Consider the following 20,465-nt stretch of genomic DNA (forward strand, 5'->3'; position numbering starts at 1 on the left):
ACAAGTGACCTGCACGTGACTTACAAGTGACCTGCACGTGACTTACAAGTGACCTACGGCTACACGTGACGCTCATAATCCAATTCCGTCCAAACGGCCACGGTCCTAAAATCTACATCCTTACATTAGCTTCGCAAACTCCGTTCTCTCTTAATCCTTATTGTGCTGATCAGCAGTTTATTTCTCAGCAGACTCAGTTTGGACTGGGTGCCTATTTTAGTTTGGTTTCTTACTTAACTGATAGTGATACAGCCAGGCATTATAATAGTGACAGTCCTAAGGTCCTTATTTCTGTGATATTCGTTAGTGACTGATTTTACCCTCCTCCTCTCACTTTCTCTAAATCTGAGACGAACTGTTAACTTTGTAAAGTCAGGTAGGAACGATAAGGATTAAGGATATATTTTGTGAGATTTAAAGAGATCATGAAGTGTAAATTTGCGAATTCTTCAAAAATTCTCGAAACTTGGGTAGTGAGCTAGGCTTGGTAATTCTGCCACAATCCCAAAATAGCTCCGTCGTAATTGCTTCACAAGCTGAGATAATATGGGGTATATCAATTACATTTTTCCAAGTAGTGGCTAGGTGACGGGAGAGCATATACGACATGTGTAAAAACGCCTGATTTTAATTGTCCATAACAAGTTTTCTGTTGGTTTTTTTGTTGAACGGACAAGACTACCATCAGGTTTAAACCATTATACTTCACATATCTTCCTAAATTTAGTGTACAGCGATTAATCTAGTTCCTACAAGCAATTAAAGGCAGCTCACTTCATGGAACTTGAATGTAGCACGATCAGTGTTCAATTTGTTTACTTTCGTTCTGTACGGTCTTTGTCTTTTAAAGCTTGCGAATGTGTGCTTTCTTGAATAACGTGTAATGTGTAAACACGAACCTAACGAATGTATCCGTAGTCTGTACCCCGTAGATAAAAGTCTTATCTTCCAATTAAAGAATTAATAACTAAGTCAGAGCTGTTACAAATTTTCGCGTTTGTTGTCGACTGCGGCACGTGTTTTCAGAGTATAGTAGCTCAAGCTTTGCAATTGGATAGAAAGGTTCGATACGTACTTCCATCATGTGTTGTGTCGGCGATCCGGGAAAAGTTTCCAAACACAGATGGATCAAGGTATACGGGTTTTATCAGTATCGGAACTGATGATGGACATATTTTGCCATGAAGTTAACAAGTAAATGTTTGTATCAAGAAAAAACTATTTATAATTTAAGGTTATTTTAAGTAATAGGTTCTTTCTAACCTGTATTGTTATTTAGCGTTTGGCAATTGAATGTTTTTCTTCCTACAACATTACACAGCAGTACGTAAACTTATAAGACAATTATTTGATGCTTGTGTATATTATGCACATTATACAACCACAATTTTCGAAAGATAAAAGTCAAATCTATCAAGTGTCGTTAATTTGAAGATTTTATCAATTAAATTGGCGCCACAGCACATGAATAAAAATGTGCATTTTAACACTGTTTCTATTGCGGTGTCTGACAGTTAGCCACTATCCAACAAATTAGGGCGATCTTCCTGTATCGATTTCACGCGACATAATTAAGTTACGAATCTGGGAATTCCGAGCCCTATTGTTATATTAGTGTTTCTATGTGATAGTATATGTGAAATGTTTTGACGATTAAGTCGGGGACACTTCATGATCCCTTTAAGAGGATTCAATATTTTACATCAGAGGTTTATAATACTATCTTAATAGCCCAAATAGCTGTAAAAATCAATATAGTCTCTGATAAAAAGCTTCTGTGTACAAGTTGTGATAACATTAAATTCTGCTAGTTGGTAAAAATGTTTTCAGGAAAGTTTATAGTCATCAAATTTCAAAAAACTCGTTACAAACAGATATAACATCATGATGGGGAAAGGAAAGCAGAGAAATAAACAGAAAAGAGATCAATCGGTTACAAATGGTGAAAAAACAATTAGCGGTCGGTACATACTTTACACTATAACATTATGCATGTCTTTTCGTAGTAAAACATTAACTAGGTAATTGTTGCTTTAAAATCTAGCAATTATTATAGAATTCATACTAAATTGATACATTTAGCAGTTAGCTCCGGCCGGGTAGTCACTGTGCTAGACTCTCTTTGTTATTATAGGGACTTAAGGGGGCATACCCCAAAACAGTGGTTTGTGCCGTCCAGACCAAATGACCTCATAGGCAGTTCAGTGACCTTCTAGCGCACCGTTTCCACACAAAAAAAAATTATTTTGAGAATTCCCATTTTTATAATCGACCATTTCCTGGTTAAGAGTGCAATTTTCGTAAAAAATTAATTTGTGGTTGAGACGCTATAAGTTAATCATTTCTTGCGGTATCGGGTTGAAATTTTGCTCGCCGTTTATTCACATCTATGTCAAGGTGTGTGAAAAATCTTGATATCGTATTTAAAAAGGCTGGTGTGTTATGAATTTTCAAAGTCAAAAAGCTAAAATTGTCCTTTTCAGACTTATTTTAACAAAAAGTCAGTCAGGGAAGATCGGATTATTTGATGCTTGACATCAAATTGTTCTCTGAATTCTGGCGCAGTTTTTGATGCCCTCAAAAATGTTTTTACTCATTCACCTCCTGATCTATTGGACCTCAAAGCCAAACAACAAATTTAGGCACATTTTTCGTTTTTAATATTTACTGATTTTTCTAAAATTTTGATAGGAATGTGCTAGTGACTTTTTGAAGGGTGCAAAATAACCGCAACTAGCATATTTATATATGAGTTATGAACAACAAAACACCCTAAAATGCTTCCCTTTGAAGTTATGGGAGAAAATGTGATTTTTTATCTGCAAACGGTGCCCGCGGGGCAGCCACGCCCATATTTGGTCCAAATTAGGCCCAATTTAGCCAAATACCCTGAACATGCCCAAAATCCAGATTTTAGGTGCTTTACTTGTAGCTAGTGGTTCCCTGAACTCGTATATAAATTTTCATCAAGATCGGACAAAAAATGAGTGAGTTATGAGCAAAAAATTCTAAATTTAGCAGTGCAAATTTTGGAATTGAAAAAATATTGAAACCCTATTGAGTTCTATTGTTTTGAGCGAAGTCAGTTTTGCAAATATCGCGAACTGAGATATGGGCAATTTTGTTCGTTTTTTGCGATTATTTGAAAATAGAATCCAAGATTAGGTAGATCCTGAGCTGATAATCATAGATAATGTGTAGTATAGGCTTACCTTCCATATAAAGTTGGTTTCATTCAAAAATATTGAAATTTGACCAATTAATGGGCCAAAATCGATCAAATTTGGTGCGTATGCCCAAATATGGTCATATGGTTTTTTGCTCATAACTCAGTCATTTTTTGTCCGATCTTGATGAAAATTCATATACGAGTTCAGGGAACCACTAGCTACAAGTAGAGCACCAAAAATCTGGATTTTGGGCATGTTCAGGGTATTTGGCTAAATTGGGCCTAATTTGGACCAAATATGGGCGTGGCTGCCCCGCGGGCACCATTTGGCGGTTGGGGTCCGGGACCCCCTCAAAAGTTCGGTCACTGGTCCTAGTTTGTTGGTCAACTACTATCTCGAAACCAAGTTTCACAAAAAAATCAGGGTGAACAAAATCGTTGATAAATGGTCTTGTAGAGCAAGTTGGAATGGAGGCAGATCAATGCTCAATAATATGCCTGTCCGCGTTTCCTAACACAAGTCGTGATCGACTTCAGAACATGGACGAACAGACCAAAAAACAGTTACTGTGTAAAGAAGACTTCCTAGATTTCTCAAGCTGGTGGAAACAATATGTGTTAGGTTCGATATGTAGCTTTGTTCAAACTGAAGCTTTTCTCACCAAACACCAGGAAATTAAGCAAGTATTGGTAGCAATGTACTGTACTGATATAAACCTATGTGAAGAACTGAAGTGTAGCTTAGGACAAGCTATATTTGAGATTGACGACGAGTTGAAGAAAGGAAACATAACATTTCTCAGTAAAAACCGTCCCCTAAACCCCAATGTGATAAAAGCAACTGATATAGTATCTGCTAATGTAAATCAAAATGGCATTGTCAACATTTTCAGCATGCTCGGAATAGAATACGTGACTGCGGAACAACACGATGCTTTCAACAGAGATCAGAACTTGTTGTTAATAAATGGACCAGCAGGTTCAGGGAAATCTATCATAGGCTATCCATTATCGGTATGAAATCTTTTATCTAGATAAACAGATAAAAATTTAGGTTTTATCTAGATAAAACCGATAAAACCGATAATTTTTCTGCTGAAGGCCAAAGCCAAAATGTTTTCCAAATTTCACAAAAACTGATTGTCGACTTTTATTACTGTCGACTTTTATTACTGTTTACTTTTATTACTGTTTACTGTTTTGTTTTGTGAAATGTATTGTAGTAGTGTTTTAATATTTAAATCAAACGTAACTCAATAGTTAATAATAACAAACACAAATACTATTTTAAATAATTGATTAATATCGATTTATACCAACAACCAAACATTAATTATTCTTTAATAACCTTTTATATATGTGTTAAACGATCCATGAAATATCTAAAATTCGATAATGAACTTTATATTAATAGTGCTGCGTGCTGATAAATATTCTGGGAATCAATCCACCCAGTCGTGGCAATAACATATCTTTGTGCTTGGCCGGTTTTAGGTTTGAGTTTGTGCTCCAAAAGTGGTAAATCGGGTGCTAGTAAAGCTCTTGCAGGCAACTGGCTCCTTTTGCCAACTGCTTTTGGTTTAAGCGCTGACTCACATTTGGAACTGGCACAGGTATAATTGTAATATCCTACGAAGTCAGCATGCTATATTATTTTGCAAAACTCGTTTAATATCTTGACAATATTTAAAGTTTATGGTTTTAGGTTTAGGCGCGGCGCACCGCTTATAAGTTATAGCTCCTTCATCTCCTGTTTTCAGCGCTGTGCTGCTACACGCTGTATAGCATGTGGATCAAGCGCGGTGCTGTGCCTAAGCAGCAAAAGAGTTATTTATTTTAAAATTTATTTTTGTATCTCAAAAATTATGTAAAGTTTTTAATAGAACATTTGAATATAATTTGAAACATTACAGAAATGACGTAGAATTTAAGCTATTTCCGTACAGCCTAAGTACAAAGTATGCTCGTTAGAAAAACTATGAACAATGAACATGCTAGCTTTCTTTATTTTTGTAAGTCGCGTCGGCTGACATCTTGGGTTGTACTGGATGTAACAAGTTTATTATCGGATGTCTACTTATATTTATTATGATATCATTATTCATTGTAATGGCAATAAAATTTAAATTTTGTTTTACCAGTAATCTTGCTAAAGTACAATTTCCTTTCTTTTGAAAATATTAGAGCATCAGTTTTCTTCTCCGGGGAACAATAGTGTACCAGTTCTCTTCAAAACAGTAGACCAACGGTTTGTCTTCTCCTAAGAACAGTAGTGTACCAGTTCTCTTCAAAACAGTAGATCACCGGTTTCCTTCTCCTAAAAACAGTAGTGTACCAGTTCTCTTCAAAACAGTAGACCAAGGGTTTCCTTCTCCTGAGAACAGTAACGCACTAGTTCTCTTCAAAACAGTAGACCACCGGTTTCCTTCTCCTGAGAACAGTAACGCACTAGTTCTCTTCAAAACAGTAGACCACCGGTTTCCTTCTCCTGAAAACAGTAGTGCAACAGTTCTCTTCAAAACAGTAGACCACTGGTATCCTTCTCCTGAGAACAGTAATGCACTAGTTCTCTTCAAAACATTAGACCACCGGTTTCCTTCTCCTGAGAACAGTAACGCACTAGTTCTCTTCAAAACAGTAGACCACCGGTTTCCTTCTCCTGAGAACAGTAGTGCACCAGTTCTTTTCAAAACAGTAGACCAAGGGTTTCCTTCTCCTGAGAACAGTAACGCACTAGTTCTCTTCAAAACAGTAGACCACCGGTTTCCTTCTCCTGAGAACAGTAACGCACTAGTTCTCTTCAAAACAGTAGATCACCGGTTTCCTTCTCCTGAGAACAGTAGTGCACCAGTTCTCTTCAAAACATTAGACCACCGGTTTCCTTCTCCTGAGAACAGTAGTGCACCAGTTCTCTTCAAAACAGTAGACCACCGGTTTCCTTCTCCTGAGAACAGTAGTGCACCAGTTCTCTTCAAAACATTAGACCACCGGTTTCCTTCTCCTGAGAACAGTAGTGCACCAGTTCTCTTCAAAACAGTAGACCACCGGTATCCTTCTCTTGAGAACAGTAGTGCAACAAATACCAATTCTCCTCGAAACAGTAAAACATTTAAAGTGATTCAGTGAACCGTTTCCTTATCCTGTGGATAACTTGGAGCAACAGATTCCTTCTCCTGAAGACAATGTTTCACGCCTAGAACACTTACGGAATTTAATTGAGTGCCCTGCCGCCTGCCGGTATTTTTGACTCTTGTTAACAGTAACATGCTCGTTCCTGTCTCCAGAATGGTTCAAGTAAGGTAGAACGCCAGCACCCTAGCCTCAACTTCAAGATAACAATGTTAATAACTTTCTCTAGACTTTTACAGTTCTACAGTTCTACAGTTCCATAGGTATACAAATGTAAATAAACCTCTTAAGCTCACATTTAAGTAAACTACCTCTTCTATCATACTATAAAACGTTTGGGACTGTTTCTTGGATTACTTGGGAAGGCAAAAAACACTAATATTTCTTTAAAATTTTACGGTATTGTGGCAGTTTTTTCGGTAATGTCTAGTGAATTTTTATACCGATAAAAATATGTTTTATCTAGATAAACAGATAACCTTTTTTAACGAATTATCGGAGATAATTATCGGTAACGATTATCGGATCGGATAGCCTAATCTATCATCTTGTTGGCTAAGATCATAAAAGTGATCAAATCAAATGTGGATAACAGAGCTGTGTTGTACATTTTCTCAAATGATAACATCTCATGTGAACGTTATCAATATGCTTTACGTAAAGCTGAAATCAGTAACGAGGTGATAGTACCAAATGCTCACAATTACAGTGCAGAGTACACAGCACAGAAGGTATTAGACAGTATCTACAGGGTGGTAATACTTACGATTGGTTACGCACTAACAAAAACAGCAGTACTGACTCAACTGATGGAAAGTAACCTACACGTATTTATTGACGACTGGCAGGGTGTGGCAGGTGCGTCGAGAAATAGACCAATTTATAGAAAGTTACAACGCACCATCAGAGTACTCTCTCAAACGAACTGTGTCTGGATTGCTTGTGATTTAACTCAGTCACGCTACTTATGTACTTCTTATGATATTAGCTATATGTTACTTAACTCATTCATAAACGATATGCCCCCTGAAAACATTGTAACTTTATCTCTGAACTTAAGAAATACTTCTGACATTACTGACATTCTATCTAAGATCAGAGAGTACATAAAACTACAACAAAACGAAATAGATGATAATATCGACGTATTTATTCCAATGATAAAACAAGGACACTTTATACACGGACCACAGATTGTAGTGCATGTTATTGAGAAGCCACTTGATCAGGATCACAGTAAGGTTACTGATATCTTGAATACAGAGCTAATTAAATTATGTAACACAGACGTGACCCGTTCGTTTGAAATAGGTATAGTATCTAATTGTTCTTTGCTGTTTAATGATACTGTAATTAAAAAGGTAAATGAAGAACGATGTAGTGTATCTGATAGTAATGAAATAGAGAGTTGCAATATTTCTAATTGTTTGTCAGTAGAGTACCCAGCAGTTATTGTGTTATACGATGTTCGTCGTGCCCGAGGTTTACAACCTATTTACCTGCAGATTTCTAGAGCAAGGGTCTATTGTGTTGTTATATTATATGATTCAGGATTATATGGTTCAGGATTAGAAAATGATTCCAAGTCAAGCTTTAAATTTGAACAATTAAATGATATGTTGGTTAAACTTGGAGATTCTGTTAGAGTTATAAGGTATAATTGATAACACCATGTTGATCTGTGGCCAGAATATTTTCGTTGGTGATATAAATGAAATTTAAAAACAATTTTTACTTGTAAAAATTGGAAATACCAATATGAATTATTGATCCATCAAATCACCTATATAACTTAGTTAACAGAAATCCTTGATTTTGGGCGTTCCCACGCGAGGATATCAGAAACTTAGAAATCAGTTCTCCAACTCAGCTGAGATGTGTTCCTAGTGTTAGTGTTACCTGTACATCCCAGGGATAGCAACTATGGGTTACCTAGTGTTCACCAAGAAATAGCTATAGACTCTACTATAGCAGGGCATAGTTGAGTGTGCACATCGAAGTGCATACTCAACTATGCCCTGATACTAGAGTATAATAACTGTAGACTAGCTCAACTCCGCATGTTATTGCGCGCGGAACATGTTAACGCAAATATGTTCCAGGATAGTCAGGTCAAAATTTTGATTGCGCGCGTTACCACAACGTGAATATTTTGCCATATTTTGTCACAAAGACCACGAGGCCCCAAAATGGGGCTAACGTCCTTCAGGAATAGTGTAACCCATCACCCATGCAGTTACACTCAGATACTCGGTGAAAAGCATAACTTATGTTTTATTATTCTGCACTCACTTTATGTTTGATGTTAAAAGAAAAGGCAATGTATCACATTCTGATCTAATTTTGTATTCTTACGAATATGATAACTTGATATGGCACGTATCTTCTGGGTAAAGACTAATCACTCCTTACTGTCTATCCTACCACAAATATAATTAACATAAAATTAGTCGTCACAGAGCAGATATAAATATATAGCGTGTAAGAGTGAAAATATAGAATATGATTATTCTGCATTCATCTTTTGCCCAAAACTGAAATACAAGCTACTAAAATCTACAGTTTACATCTGATCTAATTTTGTATCCTGATCGTTCATTGATTTTACATTCATCAGCGCTTAACGTGAACTCTAGAAACTGCGAGCAGAAACACAATATTTCCTATATTTAACAATACATTGTTGAAATACTGTTTCAAAATATTTGCACTCCTATCAGTTATGTTGCACTTCATAAAATGGGACATCCAGAGATCCAAGCGGAATGTTCACAATAGTTCACAACTTGTCACAGAAAGTATCGTGTTTTGTCAGCTCATAATCACATCATGTTACAGTACTTGAAGGGTAAATGTCAGGCGACAGGCACTAGTTAGGAACACCGGGTCATTTCAACCGCTCCCACTAAATCGCTCGCCCAAATTTTAAGAAAATTCTTGTGGAAAGGCCCTGAAGGTATAGTGGCATCCTTGTTGTTCGTTGTATTTTTGAACGCTGATTCCGAATCACCCCCATGACGTAGGGTAAAAATGCTTCCCTGGAAAGTTATAGGCAAAAAATCAATTTTGGTCACGTGACAGGCTAGTAAAACACGAATTTGATTGTTTAAGGCTCGGGTTAGGGTTAGAGTTGTGGTTAGGGTTATGAATAGCTTTAGGGTTATGGTTTTTGTTCAGCTGCAAAACCATAAAAGCAAAGTCACGTGATAATTTTTGGGCGAGCGAATTAGTAAGAGTCCATTTCAACAGCACATTTTTGATACTTTCTATTGGATAATTAGTGCTAAAGTCATACTTGAATGATCTGCAATCATCAAGATCATAAGAATCTTAGTCCAGCGTCCTGAACCGACCAATCGGTGCGTATTCTGTAGTCACGTGGTCTTTAAAAACCGGTGTGTTGTAAACCACGTGACATCACGTGACCACTCGAGAACTTCAGCTCTATTTCATCACATTGCCCCTCCTCAGTAAAGTAAGCATCTAAATTGATAAAGACATCAGAATTAATCAAAGAGGAGAAAGTAATCATTGGCAGGTGTCTTTTTGGTCAGTAAATTCTGCTTAATAACAGAAAATATAGACTGTAATTGGAATATAGGATAAATGTTACGAAACTGCTAGTATTACATTTATTTAGTTCGTTGAATCAATGCAAGAGGCCAGTTGTTGACTATTGTTTCAACAGTGTTGAACCTTTGAGAGGTTGTTGTTTCGTGACCCTTATATTTGAACGGTATGCTGAGTGCACTTCCTTTTGGTACGTATTATAGATAACCATAATATTATCATTAATTATCATGTATGAAGACACTTCAACAGCTGTAATACTGTCCTCAAAATGGACTCTCTATCCAACTGAAATCACGTCTTATTAAAGACTGAATTTGAAATTCTGTCTCAGTAACCCTGATCCTGGTGGTGTTCAGCTCCACGTCACAAGAGAAGTGTTTAGAGGAACAACACCAAAAACATGGGCTAGAATGGGGGCCCGCTTTACAGGTCAGATTATAGTACAGCTGTAATTGGTTAATTAATTAATTAATTATACCAATATCGAAACATTTGACGGATTGTTAAAGTAGCTTTACAGGTCAGATTATAGTTCAGCTGTAATTGGTATAATTAATTACTTAATTATACCAATATCGAAACATTTGACGGATTGGTAAAGTAGAGGGGGTTCTGAATGAGATTCTTGGTTTCTTTCGGAAAGAATTAATGAGTTAATAAAGTATCAAATGTAATCTTGAAGTATTCGTAATCTTAAAGCTTTAAACTTTTAAAGGTATTTGTAATCTCAAAAGTGTAAAAATATTTGTAATCTCTTAAAGGTATTTGCTCGACGTAAAGCTGAAAGTATGTTGGATGATAAGGTAAGACGTAACAGACGAAGTCTTGAGATATTATCAGAGAAAGACAGATTAGGGTTTTACGAAGGTACGTCTTATCTTAAAAGTTTAAATCTGTTGATCGTTCGCGTTAGGAATGTCTAATCTTCCAATAATTTTATCAATAAATGCTTACATTTTAACTTGAACATAACGTGGTCAAACCCGATATTTTTAACTAATCGTATCCACAATCAATGTTTAGCCGTAAGATTTTTATCCTTTTAAGCTCCTTCCTCTCAACCTCCTGATTATTTCAGTTATTTCAACTATTTCACCCTCTATCATCTGAAAGGTATTGCCCAATTATTTCAACTATTTCAGGTGTGCCAGTATACCTAGAATCAGTAACGAGACCCAACCTGGGAGTACACCACCACATGTGTTCCCTCTATATGGACCACGTAGAAGAGTACACCCTGGGAAACTACAAGGAGAGTTATGGAGTCAATAAGGTTGGGTGTGATATAGCTGAGAACAGACATACCATTGCTGCTGTTTGTGTTTATAAGAATCAGCCTAAGAGTACATCATAGAGTTTCAGCTGTTTGTGTTTATAAGAATCAGCCTAAGGGTACATCATACCATTGCTGCTGTTTGTGTTTATAAGAATCAGCCTAAGAGCCGTACATTGATGTAGTGTTTCTTATCTAACATCTTATCAGTTTGATTGTGTGGTATTTTCCAACTCTTAACTTGTGTTTTTATGTGTAAAATCTTAAGATGGATTGCAGGCTGTACTTATAATAAACTGTAATGAGTAAATTTAAAGCTTCTTATTAGAAACCCTATTTAATGCCTGTAATTTACTATCAATTATAGAATTATGCTACCGGTAAAAACTTAAAAAGGAAACGTTGCAAACTCCATTGTTTGTGGAACTCGTGGAAGGTGAGAGCTGGTCTGACCACGTTTACCATTGAATTGGGGCAAGTCTAAGAGTCTTGAGTTAATGTACCAAAGAGGCAGAACATTGAGCCCTATCTGTTCGCTCACATGCTACAAGTAACACACAAGATAAGGGCACTGTGCTGTTTAAAGTCAAGAAGTTAACTGGAATAAAGCACGGTAATAACTGTAGCTTAGTTCAAGATGGAAGATTTGCTCGCATGGAGGCCAGGACCGGGGCGTTATGAATGATTCATTAGAAGGAAATTATTGCATTTCAAGTGCTCTCACGAAGGACTGGCTCACATTAATCGGTCTTAGAGTACCTGTGGGTCCGAAAGGAGGTTTCCTTTGTTTTCACATGGAAGGCGTTATAAATGATTCATTAGAAGACGATTATCTGGTTTCAAGTGCTCTCACGAAGGTATAGCTCACATTAACCGTTTATAGAGTTCGTTTTGTTGCACTGGTTTACTTCAACAAGTACGAGAATACTTTGAAGAACAGCCAGTTTTAGCACACCACGATGCTTAGATTGACTCCTATCGTCTTCGTTGTGATTTGGATAGTCACAGGCGGCTCCACTCAAGAAAGTACAGAAGGTAGGTCTAGTATTTAAAATGTCTATCAAAGTAAGGAAATTGATTTAGTCATGGTGCCTGGCCCAAAACAAGTTTCAGTGACTTTCTCTATCACTATGGTTTCAAATATTTCAAGGCAATCCACACTTTTTAAATACCAGCCTCAGAAAATTATTTTCTTCTCGGCGTATTCAGGGATAGAAGTTTTGCCTCTTGACCGACCGATTTCATTCTCGGTATCATTTTGCATACATTTGAGAACAGTAATTTCAAATGATTTCATTTCTTTCTGTTTGGAGGAAGGAGACACTGGTACCGGTCCGATCAACTTAATTCTGGGTTTTGGTAAAAAATTAAATATCTCTATGAATGTGTCTACTGTTTAGAAAGTTAGAACAACAAAGTTGTCACATGCTGGCATCAAAGTTACTTACATTTTCAGGAAAATGGAGCGAGTACCCTAACAAATTTTTGCCCGAATATAGTACAGGAACTTCCAAGTATGACAGTCTTGAGGATGCTAAGGATCACTGCCTCAAACGAAACGGTTTGTTCAAAATTAATTTTCATTCGTAAACTGATTATTTCAGAGTTGGGGTTAAACCTAAAAAATGCCAAAAAGATAAACAAATTCCCTGGTCACAGGAGGACTATAGTGCAAAGAAACTGCTGCGAACTGCGCGCGCCCATAGCAGCAGTTAGCAGCAGTTAGCAGCAGTGAGCAGCACTCACTGAGCAGCAGTTAGCAGCAGTTAGCAGCAGTTAGCAGCAGTTTTATGCGTGTCTTTACTGCGCGGTGCACGCCCCGCGCAACTGCTGAAAAACGCTGCTCACTGCTGTTAACTGCTGCTCACTGCTGCTATGAGCGCGCGCGCGACAGCAGCAGTTAGCAGCAGTGAGCAGCAGTTAGCAGCAGTGAGCAGCAGTTAGCAGCAGTGAGCAGAAGTTAGCAGCAGTTAGCAGCAGTTAGCAGAAGTTAGCAGCAGTTAGCAGCAGTTAGCAGCAGTTTCTTTGCACTATAGTCCTCCTGTGTATGGTAATAAACGATAAATTCGTTTAATTAAATTATAATTAATTTTCTAATCGTTGTTCTACCAGACTGCGGAGGTATCACATACGAACCAAACATTGGTAAGTACACTCTACGTCAAGGACCTGAACTTAATGACCACTCCCAACAAACCTCCTGGATTTTTACAACTAGTGGTGGGTATGAGTGCAGCCTGATATTTTTGTGAGCCCTAATTTTAAGATAGCAATGACTAGGGCCCCTTTAGGCGCCCAAAGATACTACATATACAAGATAGATACAAGGCTAGGTCACTCCCAGTGTTGGGATGGCCTGAGGTGCGTATCTCGTTTTCATTAACCCTAAGCTACTCTGTGCCAAGGCACTATACTAGTAATATACTAGCTGTAGGGGGGGGGGTTAGTCTAACGAGCCAGGGAGTGTGTATCACCAGCCGAAGCTGTACCAAATCACAGCTTGGTAACTGGCCGACTTGCATCCGACCGGATTCGAACCCGAGTCTTCTGCTTGGGAGGCGATCTTGTTACCACTACACCACCCGGCCGACTACATATGGCTCCGTAAAAACAGTGATTGTGCACCGGTATTATTGCCAGTTTAAATAAAGTAGAGCGTCTACATAATGTCTTCTGGTGGTGTCACAAAATGTTTCTTCAAGACCCAAATTCGTAACTCTTACCGATCAACTGCCCGAGAAATATGGATTCAAACTCCTAACTGGCTGTATTACTGATAAGTATTCCCTGAAGCAACGAATCCTCTAAAACCTCCTACGAGTGGGAAACCAAACAGGTTTACTTTATCATGCTATCATGGTTCCAAATAACGATCGTTGATTTCAGTCCGAAAGCCAGAGTTAGCAGAGATAACTGAAAGGAATGCAACCCAAGGTAAAACTTGGGTAAGCAGCAGTACTCCGTTACAATGCTGTGCAGCGGCGTACGCAGTTGACGGGGTCCTCTCAACAAGTGCAGCAGTTGACGCTGGTACCGGAGCAGCAGGCTGGTTCAAGCTGGAGTTTGGTGAAACTTACTTTATCCACAAGGTCCTGATCTACTACAGGTTTTATACCAACTGGTACAATCCCAGTCATCATTGTGTACAAAGTGAAGATGATTTTAGGGCCTGTGCAAACAATGATAACAACGTAGATGTGTCAGTGTACCAGGGAGAGAAACAACAGAAGTATTGTGGAACACTCCAACTATCATCCGGACTGAAACAAGCAGACCAGATCTACACATTACTCTGTAACTATAGAGGGGACTCAGTGAAACTAAGCAAGACTGCAGGAGTTATAGTATTGTATGAAGTAGCTGTTACTAGCAAAGGTAATGTTTCATGTTGTAAAATTTCGGAATTTATATTATAGTACCAGGCATCTTATGACATATATGGCATTTTCAAGGATCGACCGGAATCCCAACTTATAATAGTCCCGGTCCTGGCCTATTTTGCCGCATTTTATTTAATAGGATTAACATTGTAAAGGTTGACCCCTTTACCTATTAAATTTCAATACAACTCGTCTTGATACGACTGTTTTGCTTCAGTTCGACCGTTAGAAATAGCAGAGATAACTACAAGAACAGCAAGCAGCAGTACTCCTAAAGAATGCTGTGAAGCGGCGTACGCAGTTGACGGGGTCCTCTCAACAAGTGCAGCAGTTGACGCTGGTACCGGAGCAGCAAGCTGGTTCAAGCTGGAGTTTGGTGAAACCTACTTTATCCACAAGGTCCTGATCTACTATAGGTTTTACACCAACTGGTACCATCCCAGTAGTTGGTGTAGACGAAGTAAAGATAATTTTAGCGCCTGTGTGAATAGGGATAGCAACGTAGATGTGTCAGTGTACCAGGAAGAGGTAAATAAGAAGTCTTGTGGAACACTCCAACTATCATACGGACTGGAACAAGCAGACCAGATCTACACACTTCTCTGTAACACTGACGGGGACACTGTGAAACTAAGCAAGACTGCTGGAGATATAGCATTGTTTGAAATAGCTGTTACTAGTACAGGTAAACATGTTCAATATTTCTTCGTATCACGTGACCTTAAATATCTAAATAATAGCTGCCTACACTGAACTCCACTATCCGACTAAGATCAATTCCTGATAATTAATCGATAATTTTACCATTACAACAGCTTAGAAGTATCTAATAATTTAATAAGTGTTTATCCAACTAGAGCGATGGGCTGAGGTAGGAGAGATCACTCCTTCTGCGGCAACTGGAGAAACTCAAGATTGCTGCCCAGCAGATCTTGCAATCGACAAGGATCTTTCCACGAGGGCTTCAACTGAAAAAGAAGAAGGAGCACGCTGGCTCAACCTGGAATTCGACAAAACCTACTTCATCTTCACCGTTGTCATCTACTATAGGTCCAACAAGTGTTATTACATTCATTGTATTGTTTTATCTATTTTTAAAGTTGTTTAACCTTATAGCTGAACATTGAACAATGATCATTACTGAAATTATGTATGTATATTGTTTGAATATATTTTAAAATTAAAAATTTTAAGGTTCAACACTTATTGGTACCATGAAGCCGCAAACTGTGCAAATAGCGAGGATGCCACGATCAAATGCATAGATGAAAACAACAACGTAGATGTGTCAGTATACCAGGGAGATGTAAAACAGGCATCTTGTGGAACACTCCAACTAACATACGGACTGGAACAAGCAGACCAGATCTACACACTGCTCTGTAACACTAAAGGGGACAATGTGAGACTCAGTAAAGAAACTGGTGTACAATTGGTTGTGTTTGAGGTTGTTACTACTGGTACATCAGGTTAGGAAATGTACTGTTTTTAAAGCTCCTGCTAATAAAATATTTCGTATCATTTATATGTTTCAAGAACCCTCTCCAAGAAGAAATATACTGATTGTTTTTATCAAACTATATGTATGGACTGAGGGTGCTAAGCATATTCGATATAAATCTTTCCCAAACTCTCCTATGAAAAAAAAGAAGACACTTTGTAACTCTCAATCTGAACAACATTAAAAGCATTAACAACATGAACAACATGAACAACATGAACAACATGAACAACATGAACAACATGAACAACATGAACAACATTAACAACATTAACAACATTAACAACATTAACAACATTAACAACATTAACAACATTAACAACATTAACAACATTAACAACATTAACAACATTAACAACATTAACAACATTAACAACATTAACAACATTAACAACATTAACAACATTAACAACATTAACAACATCAACAACATCAACAACATCAACAACATAATATTTATAACATCAATACAACAAGAATACTTTTCAGAATGCACAAGTTTTGATGGTTGGAACTTCACGGGATTGGCAGTTTCACCATCACAATTACCAGTACCAACAGGAACCGTTCTAACAGTGAGCTGTGAGAAACCGAAGAGATTTGCTCTCATGTCCAGAGACAAAGCCCTGACTTGCGAGTACGGTAAGTTGCGAGAATGTGAGAATAAGTTTTGTGTTTGATATCAGAATTTCTGTCAGTGGAATGTCACACAACAAATTCGTGCCATCCACACAATTAACTGTATATAAATACATAATATGAATGTGATATTTTGGAGCATTCATTTCTACAATATGGTTACAACGCTACTATTTCAGGATCAATATTTTCCTACACAGAGATCCCAAAATGTGGACGTGTAGGTAAGGAACCAAATTTTTGTGTTTATCTAAGACAGTGAATGACTTGCGGGCGTCGGTTCAATGTCTTAGCATAAACACTCTTTATTAACAGGGATCTGTATTTTTAGTGATTGATTTTAGAGAATTTAACCAACCAGTAAACTATCTTTTTTCTTCTTTTTTATCATTGTTAATGATCGATTCAAGATAATTGAACCAACCATTAACTTTTTCTTTTTCTCCCCTTTCTTTTCTCTTTTTCTTTTTTCTTTTGTCCCCCTTACTAACCAGTGCAGTGCATTATCCGCGATGATCCTTAACAGACACAGGTTGAACAGACACTTTGAGTGACAATGGTAAGATATTATAATCTTATATTTTTAATTACGTAATTAATAATAAATTTGACGAATTAAAATCTGTTACTGTAGTATTCAGTGTGAAATACAATGGAGTATGCTATAGGTTAAAAATACTAAAATAAAGAAACTCATTGATGACAATTATAATATCATCATGAGCATATTATATACAGCTAGTGGTATTGTAATCATGCTCAGCTGAGAGAGTTGACTAATGTATTTATTTAACTGTCTGAGAGGGCTTCTTTGATTTATTTTATGTCCCCAACTTTATCCACATCAACCCTCTGCCCACCGGTTGAACGATTCTAAATTTTTAACCGGTGGGCATAGTGTTACCATGGGAAATCTCGTGATTAAAAATCGCTTGCTCTTTTTAGTTTGTAGGCACTGTGGAGTATGTATTTTATATTTCATTCAGCCTCAATAATTATGGTGATTTAGTAGATTCACTACAGGTGTACAATGGAAAATAAGGTAATAAAGTATTAGGGTCATTTAATCCTATTTCCCTGGTGAAGTTAATCACGCCACAATAATTATTGTGAGTAATTAATCTCAGGAGGATTCGTCAGTAATTGAAAGAGGAATATTTTCAGTCTTTAAAAAGGCCTGCATTTTTAAATTGTCTGTGGTTGGGTACGTTGTTGCAAAAAAGTTCAGACGATGTCGCAGCTCCTCGGTTTTGGTAAGTAAGTAGGGTTCGGAGGAGATCCCATGTCATTTTCTAAATCATTGCTCAGACTTCAGGTTGCCCCAAGTAACTTTTTGCCTCAACTGTGGCTCAGAAATTTCAGTCTTGTGCCCCAACTTTTGAAGTAAATACGATCAAAACACCACATATCCCACAGGGTTGGTATGTGCTACATTATCCTGCTGTATCTTAGTGGTGGTGTGTCCTGACCAGGTCACGTGCTTAAAGGAAGGACATGCAGATTTGGAATGGGGTGATCAGCTACAGGTTCGTACTTTAGACGAGCATTCAGTAACTATAGTTACTACTATAGTTACTACTATAGTTACTACTATAGTTACTATAGTTACTACTATAGTTATTACTACAGTTACTATAGTTACTGCTATAGTTACTACTATAGACAGTTTTTGGGTTTTCCAAATAGTTTCTGATTATTCTGATTTGCGACAAATGATATTGCACTGTTAGGATAAACGACGTTTCAAAGTAACAACTTCTTATTCATGCTCAAATTATTTGTTATATAGTAGTGTTGAAAGTATTAAAACTACTATAGTTACTACTATAGTTACTACTATAGTTACTACTATAGTTATTACTATAGTTACTAATATAGTTATAACTAAAGTTAATACTATAGCAACTAAAGTTACTACTATAGTTACTACAGTAACTAGGAACTAGGTATTATGTATAATCTTCACGAAGTCTTTTTTAACAATCGCCAGTACTACAATGCAGATTAATTGAGAGACTTTGATCACAGAGAAGATTCTAGTGTACAACCAACTAGCTAGTCAATTATGTGATAGATTAGTAATAATAAACAATGAACAATTGACAGTCTCATTAAATAGGTCATTGCCGAAAAACGGGCAAAAAAAGTAGTGGCAGATCAACCATCTCAAGAAAAGCAGAGTTTAGGGGGACCCAGTTTAGAATCTGAAGGTACCTTCATTAGCTCACTTTTATCTTCCCCTGTTGTCATTTCAATAGTTTTGAAATGGCTTCTTTATTTTACGTTCACACCAAAATTACAAACAAATCTTTAAATCCCCATGCAGTTATCATTATCATAACAGCAAGCTTATTTTCAGGGTTAAAGAGAAACGTCAGTCTTTTCTGCGTACTATCTAAAAAAGATAATCTGAACATGTACGAGCGCATGTGCAGAGTGTATTTTGATGAGGAAGAAGAGAAGGGCTCTGAGAGTGCACTGAAAGGAAGTTATACAAAGGTCGGGTGTGGAATAGCGGAGAGTGGTCAATATGTGGCTGTTGTCTGCTGCTATAAAAAATAAGACTGTTTTAAAACATAATCTTTTCTGGACTCTTAGAAATAAGACTGTTTTTGTGGACTCTTAAAAATAAGACTATTTTTCGTGCACTCTTTTGATGAAATGTTTTGCATTAAGTTACATTGATAGTTGGATAATATCCGGTTGAGAGATATTATCCAACCGGATATTATCCAACTATCAGTATTTCAATCATGAGACTAATAAACAGCGAACTACTCCATCATTTGATATTTGATATTTGATATTAAGTTACATTGTTGATCATTTCCAAATACGATTTAGTTCTCATCTGAATCTTTGAAAGTTTTAGTGAGTCTCAAAAAGTGTTGGACGGAAAATGACCATTTTTAACCACTAAATTCTTAACTTGGTTATAATCAGTGATTAAATTCAAAAATGCAACATTGATCTAAAAACTACACCCTTCAATATTCCAAGGATTAGGATAGAAAACCTGTCAAATTTCCTGGATACTGAAGGGAAAGGAAGCAGTTCTAACGAGCTCTTCTCAAACACAAGGATATATTCTTGTGAACTCGGCTAGTATATATGAAACATTTGTCATGGAGTTGTAGAGGGAGTTATGTGCCTCGCCGGGCTAAAGTAGTGGATGACCTTGCTGTACGGCAAGTTAAACAAGGATCTGAAACTACTAGGTTCCGTACAGACTCAACTCTGCACCCGTGTCAATATGTTCATTATATGCAAGCCTCTTGATTTATAAGTGAGCCTTAAAGCAGTGATCCATGTACTGTTAACAACATAATTACCCTATAAAGCTATAATAACATAATTACCCTATATTGTTTCTATCATCAGTAAAGTTAGTGAAATAACGACGATCAGTTGAAAACAACCTCTATTATCTAGAGTCAAAGGAGCAACCCTTTGTCATTAACAGATGGCACCTGAACCACATCCATAGGAGGAAAACTTCACGTGTCCAGTAAATATACTTCTGATTGGCTGCTAACAGTTTACAGTGCAGCTGTCTTGATAGTAATAGGAGGGGCTGGACTTCCAACAAACTCCTGGTTATAATTTGGCGGGGGTGGTAGCACGGAACTTGTGGTCATGTGACTGTTTGGGCGATCCTGATTGAATAAAAAGGTGCTGAAACGGTCATTCCATCAATATTATCCGTAGTTGTACTTTCTTACTTTTTTTGAAAAGATGGTGATCAGTGGCACTGGCACGTGATCGTTTGTTTAGATAACCTTGAATTTAGTTGCATATCAA

The 20,465-nt window shown here is 37.2% G+C and overlaps 3 protein-coding genes across 4 annotated transcripts in view; 2 read left to right on the forward strand and 1 right to left on the reverse strand.

Annotated features, from left to right (window-relative positions):
• LOC134824930 (anion exchange protein 3-like) overlaps positions 1–20,465 on the reverse strand; it is a 59,918-nt gene that overhangs the window by 31,083 nt on the left and 8,370 nt on the right. The gene's annotated exons all lie outside the window — the stretch shown is intronic.
• On the forward strand, positions 155–11,285 carry LOC134824940 (uncharacterized). 2 transcript variants are annotated; one of them, XM_063836956.1, is made up of 5 exons: positions 155–376; positions 1,831–1,960; positions 10,203–10,300; positions 10,633–10,738; positions 11,014–11,285. In XM_063836956.1, exons 2-5 carry the CDS (start codon positions 1,885–1,887, stop codon positions 11,223–11,225), a joined length of 492 nt encoding a protein of 163 aa, XP_063693026.1. In that variant the 5' UTR covers positions 155–376; positions 1,831–1,884; the 3' UTR covers positions 11,226–11,285. The 2 variants fall into 2 exon arrangements, with proteins under 2 accessions (XP_063693026.1, XP_063693027.1); XM_063836957.1 differs by lacking the exons at positions 155–376; positions 1,831–1,960 and adding an exon at positions 9,898–10,058.
• Positions 17,756–19,342, forward strand: LOC134824941 (uncharacterized). Its single transcript, XM_063836958.1, has 4 exons — positions 17,756–17,917; positions 18,081–18,190; positions 18,784–18,874; positions 19,024–19,342. The coding sequence occupies exons 1-4, from the start codon at positions 17,896–17,898 to the stop codon at positions 19,224–19,226; spliced, it is 426 nt and encodes a 141-aa protein (XP_063693028.1). The 5' UTR covers positions 17,756–17,895; the 3' UTR covers positions 19,227–19,342.

This window comes from Bolinopsis microptera, chromosome 13 (assembly GCF_026151205.1).
Source record: "Bolinopsis microptera isolate Bmic1 chromosome 13, MBARI_Bmic_1.0, whole genome shotgun sequence".
In the NCBI taxonomy this organism is placed as follows: domain Eukaryota; kingdom Metazoa; phylum Ctenophora; class Tentaculata; order Lobata; family Bolinopsidae; genus Bolinopsis; species Bolinopsis microptera.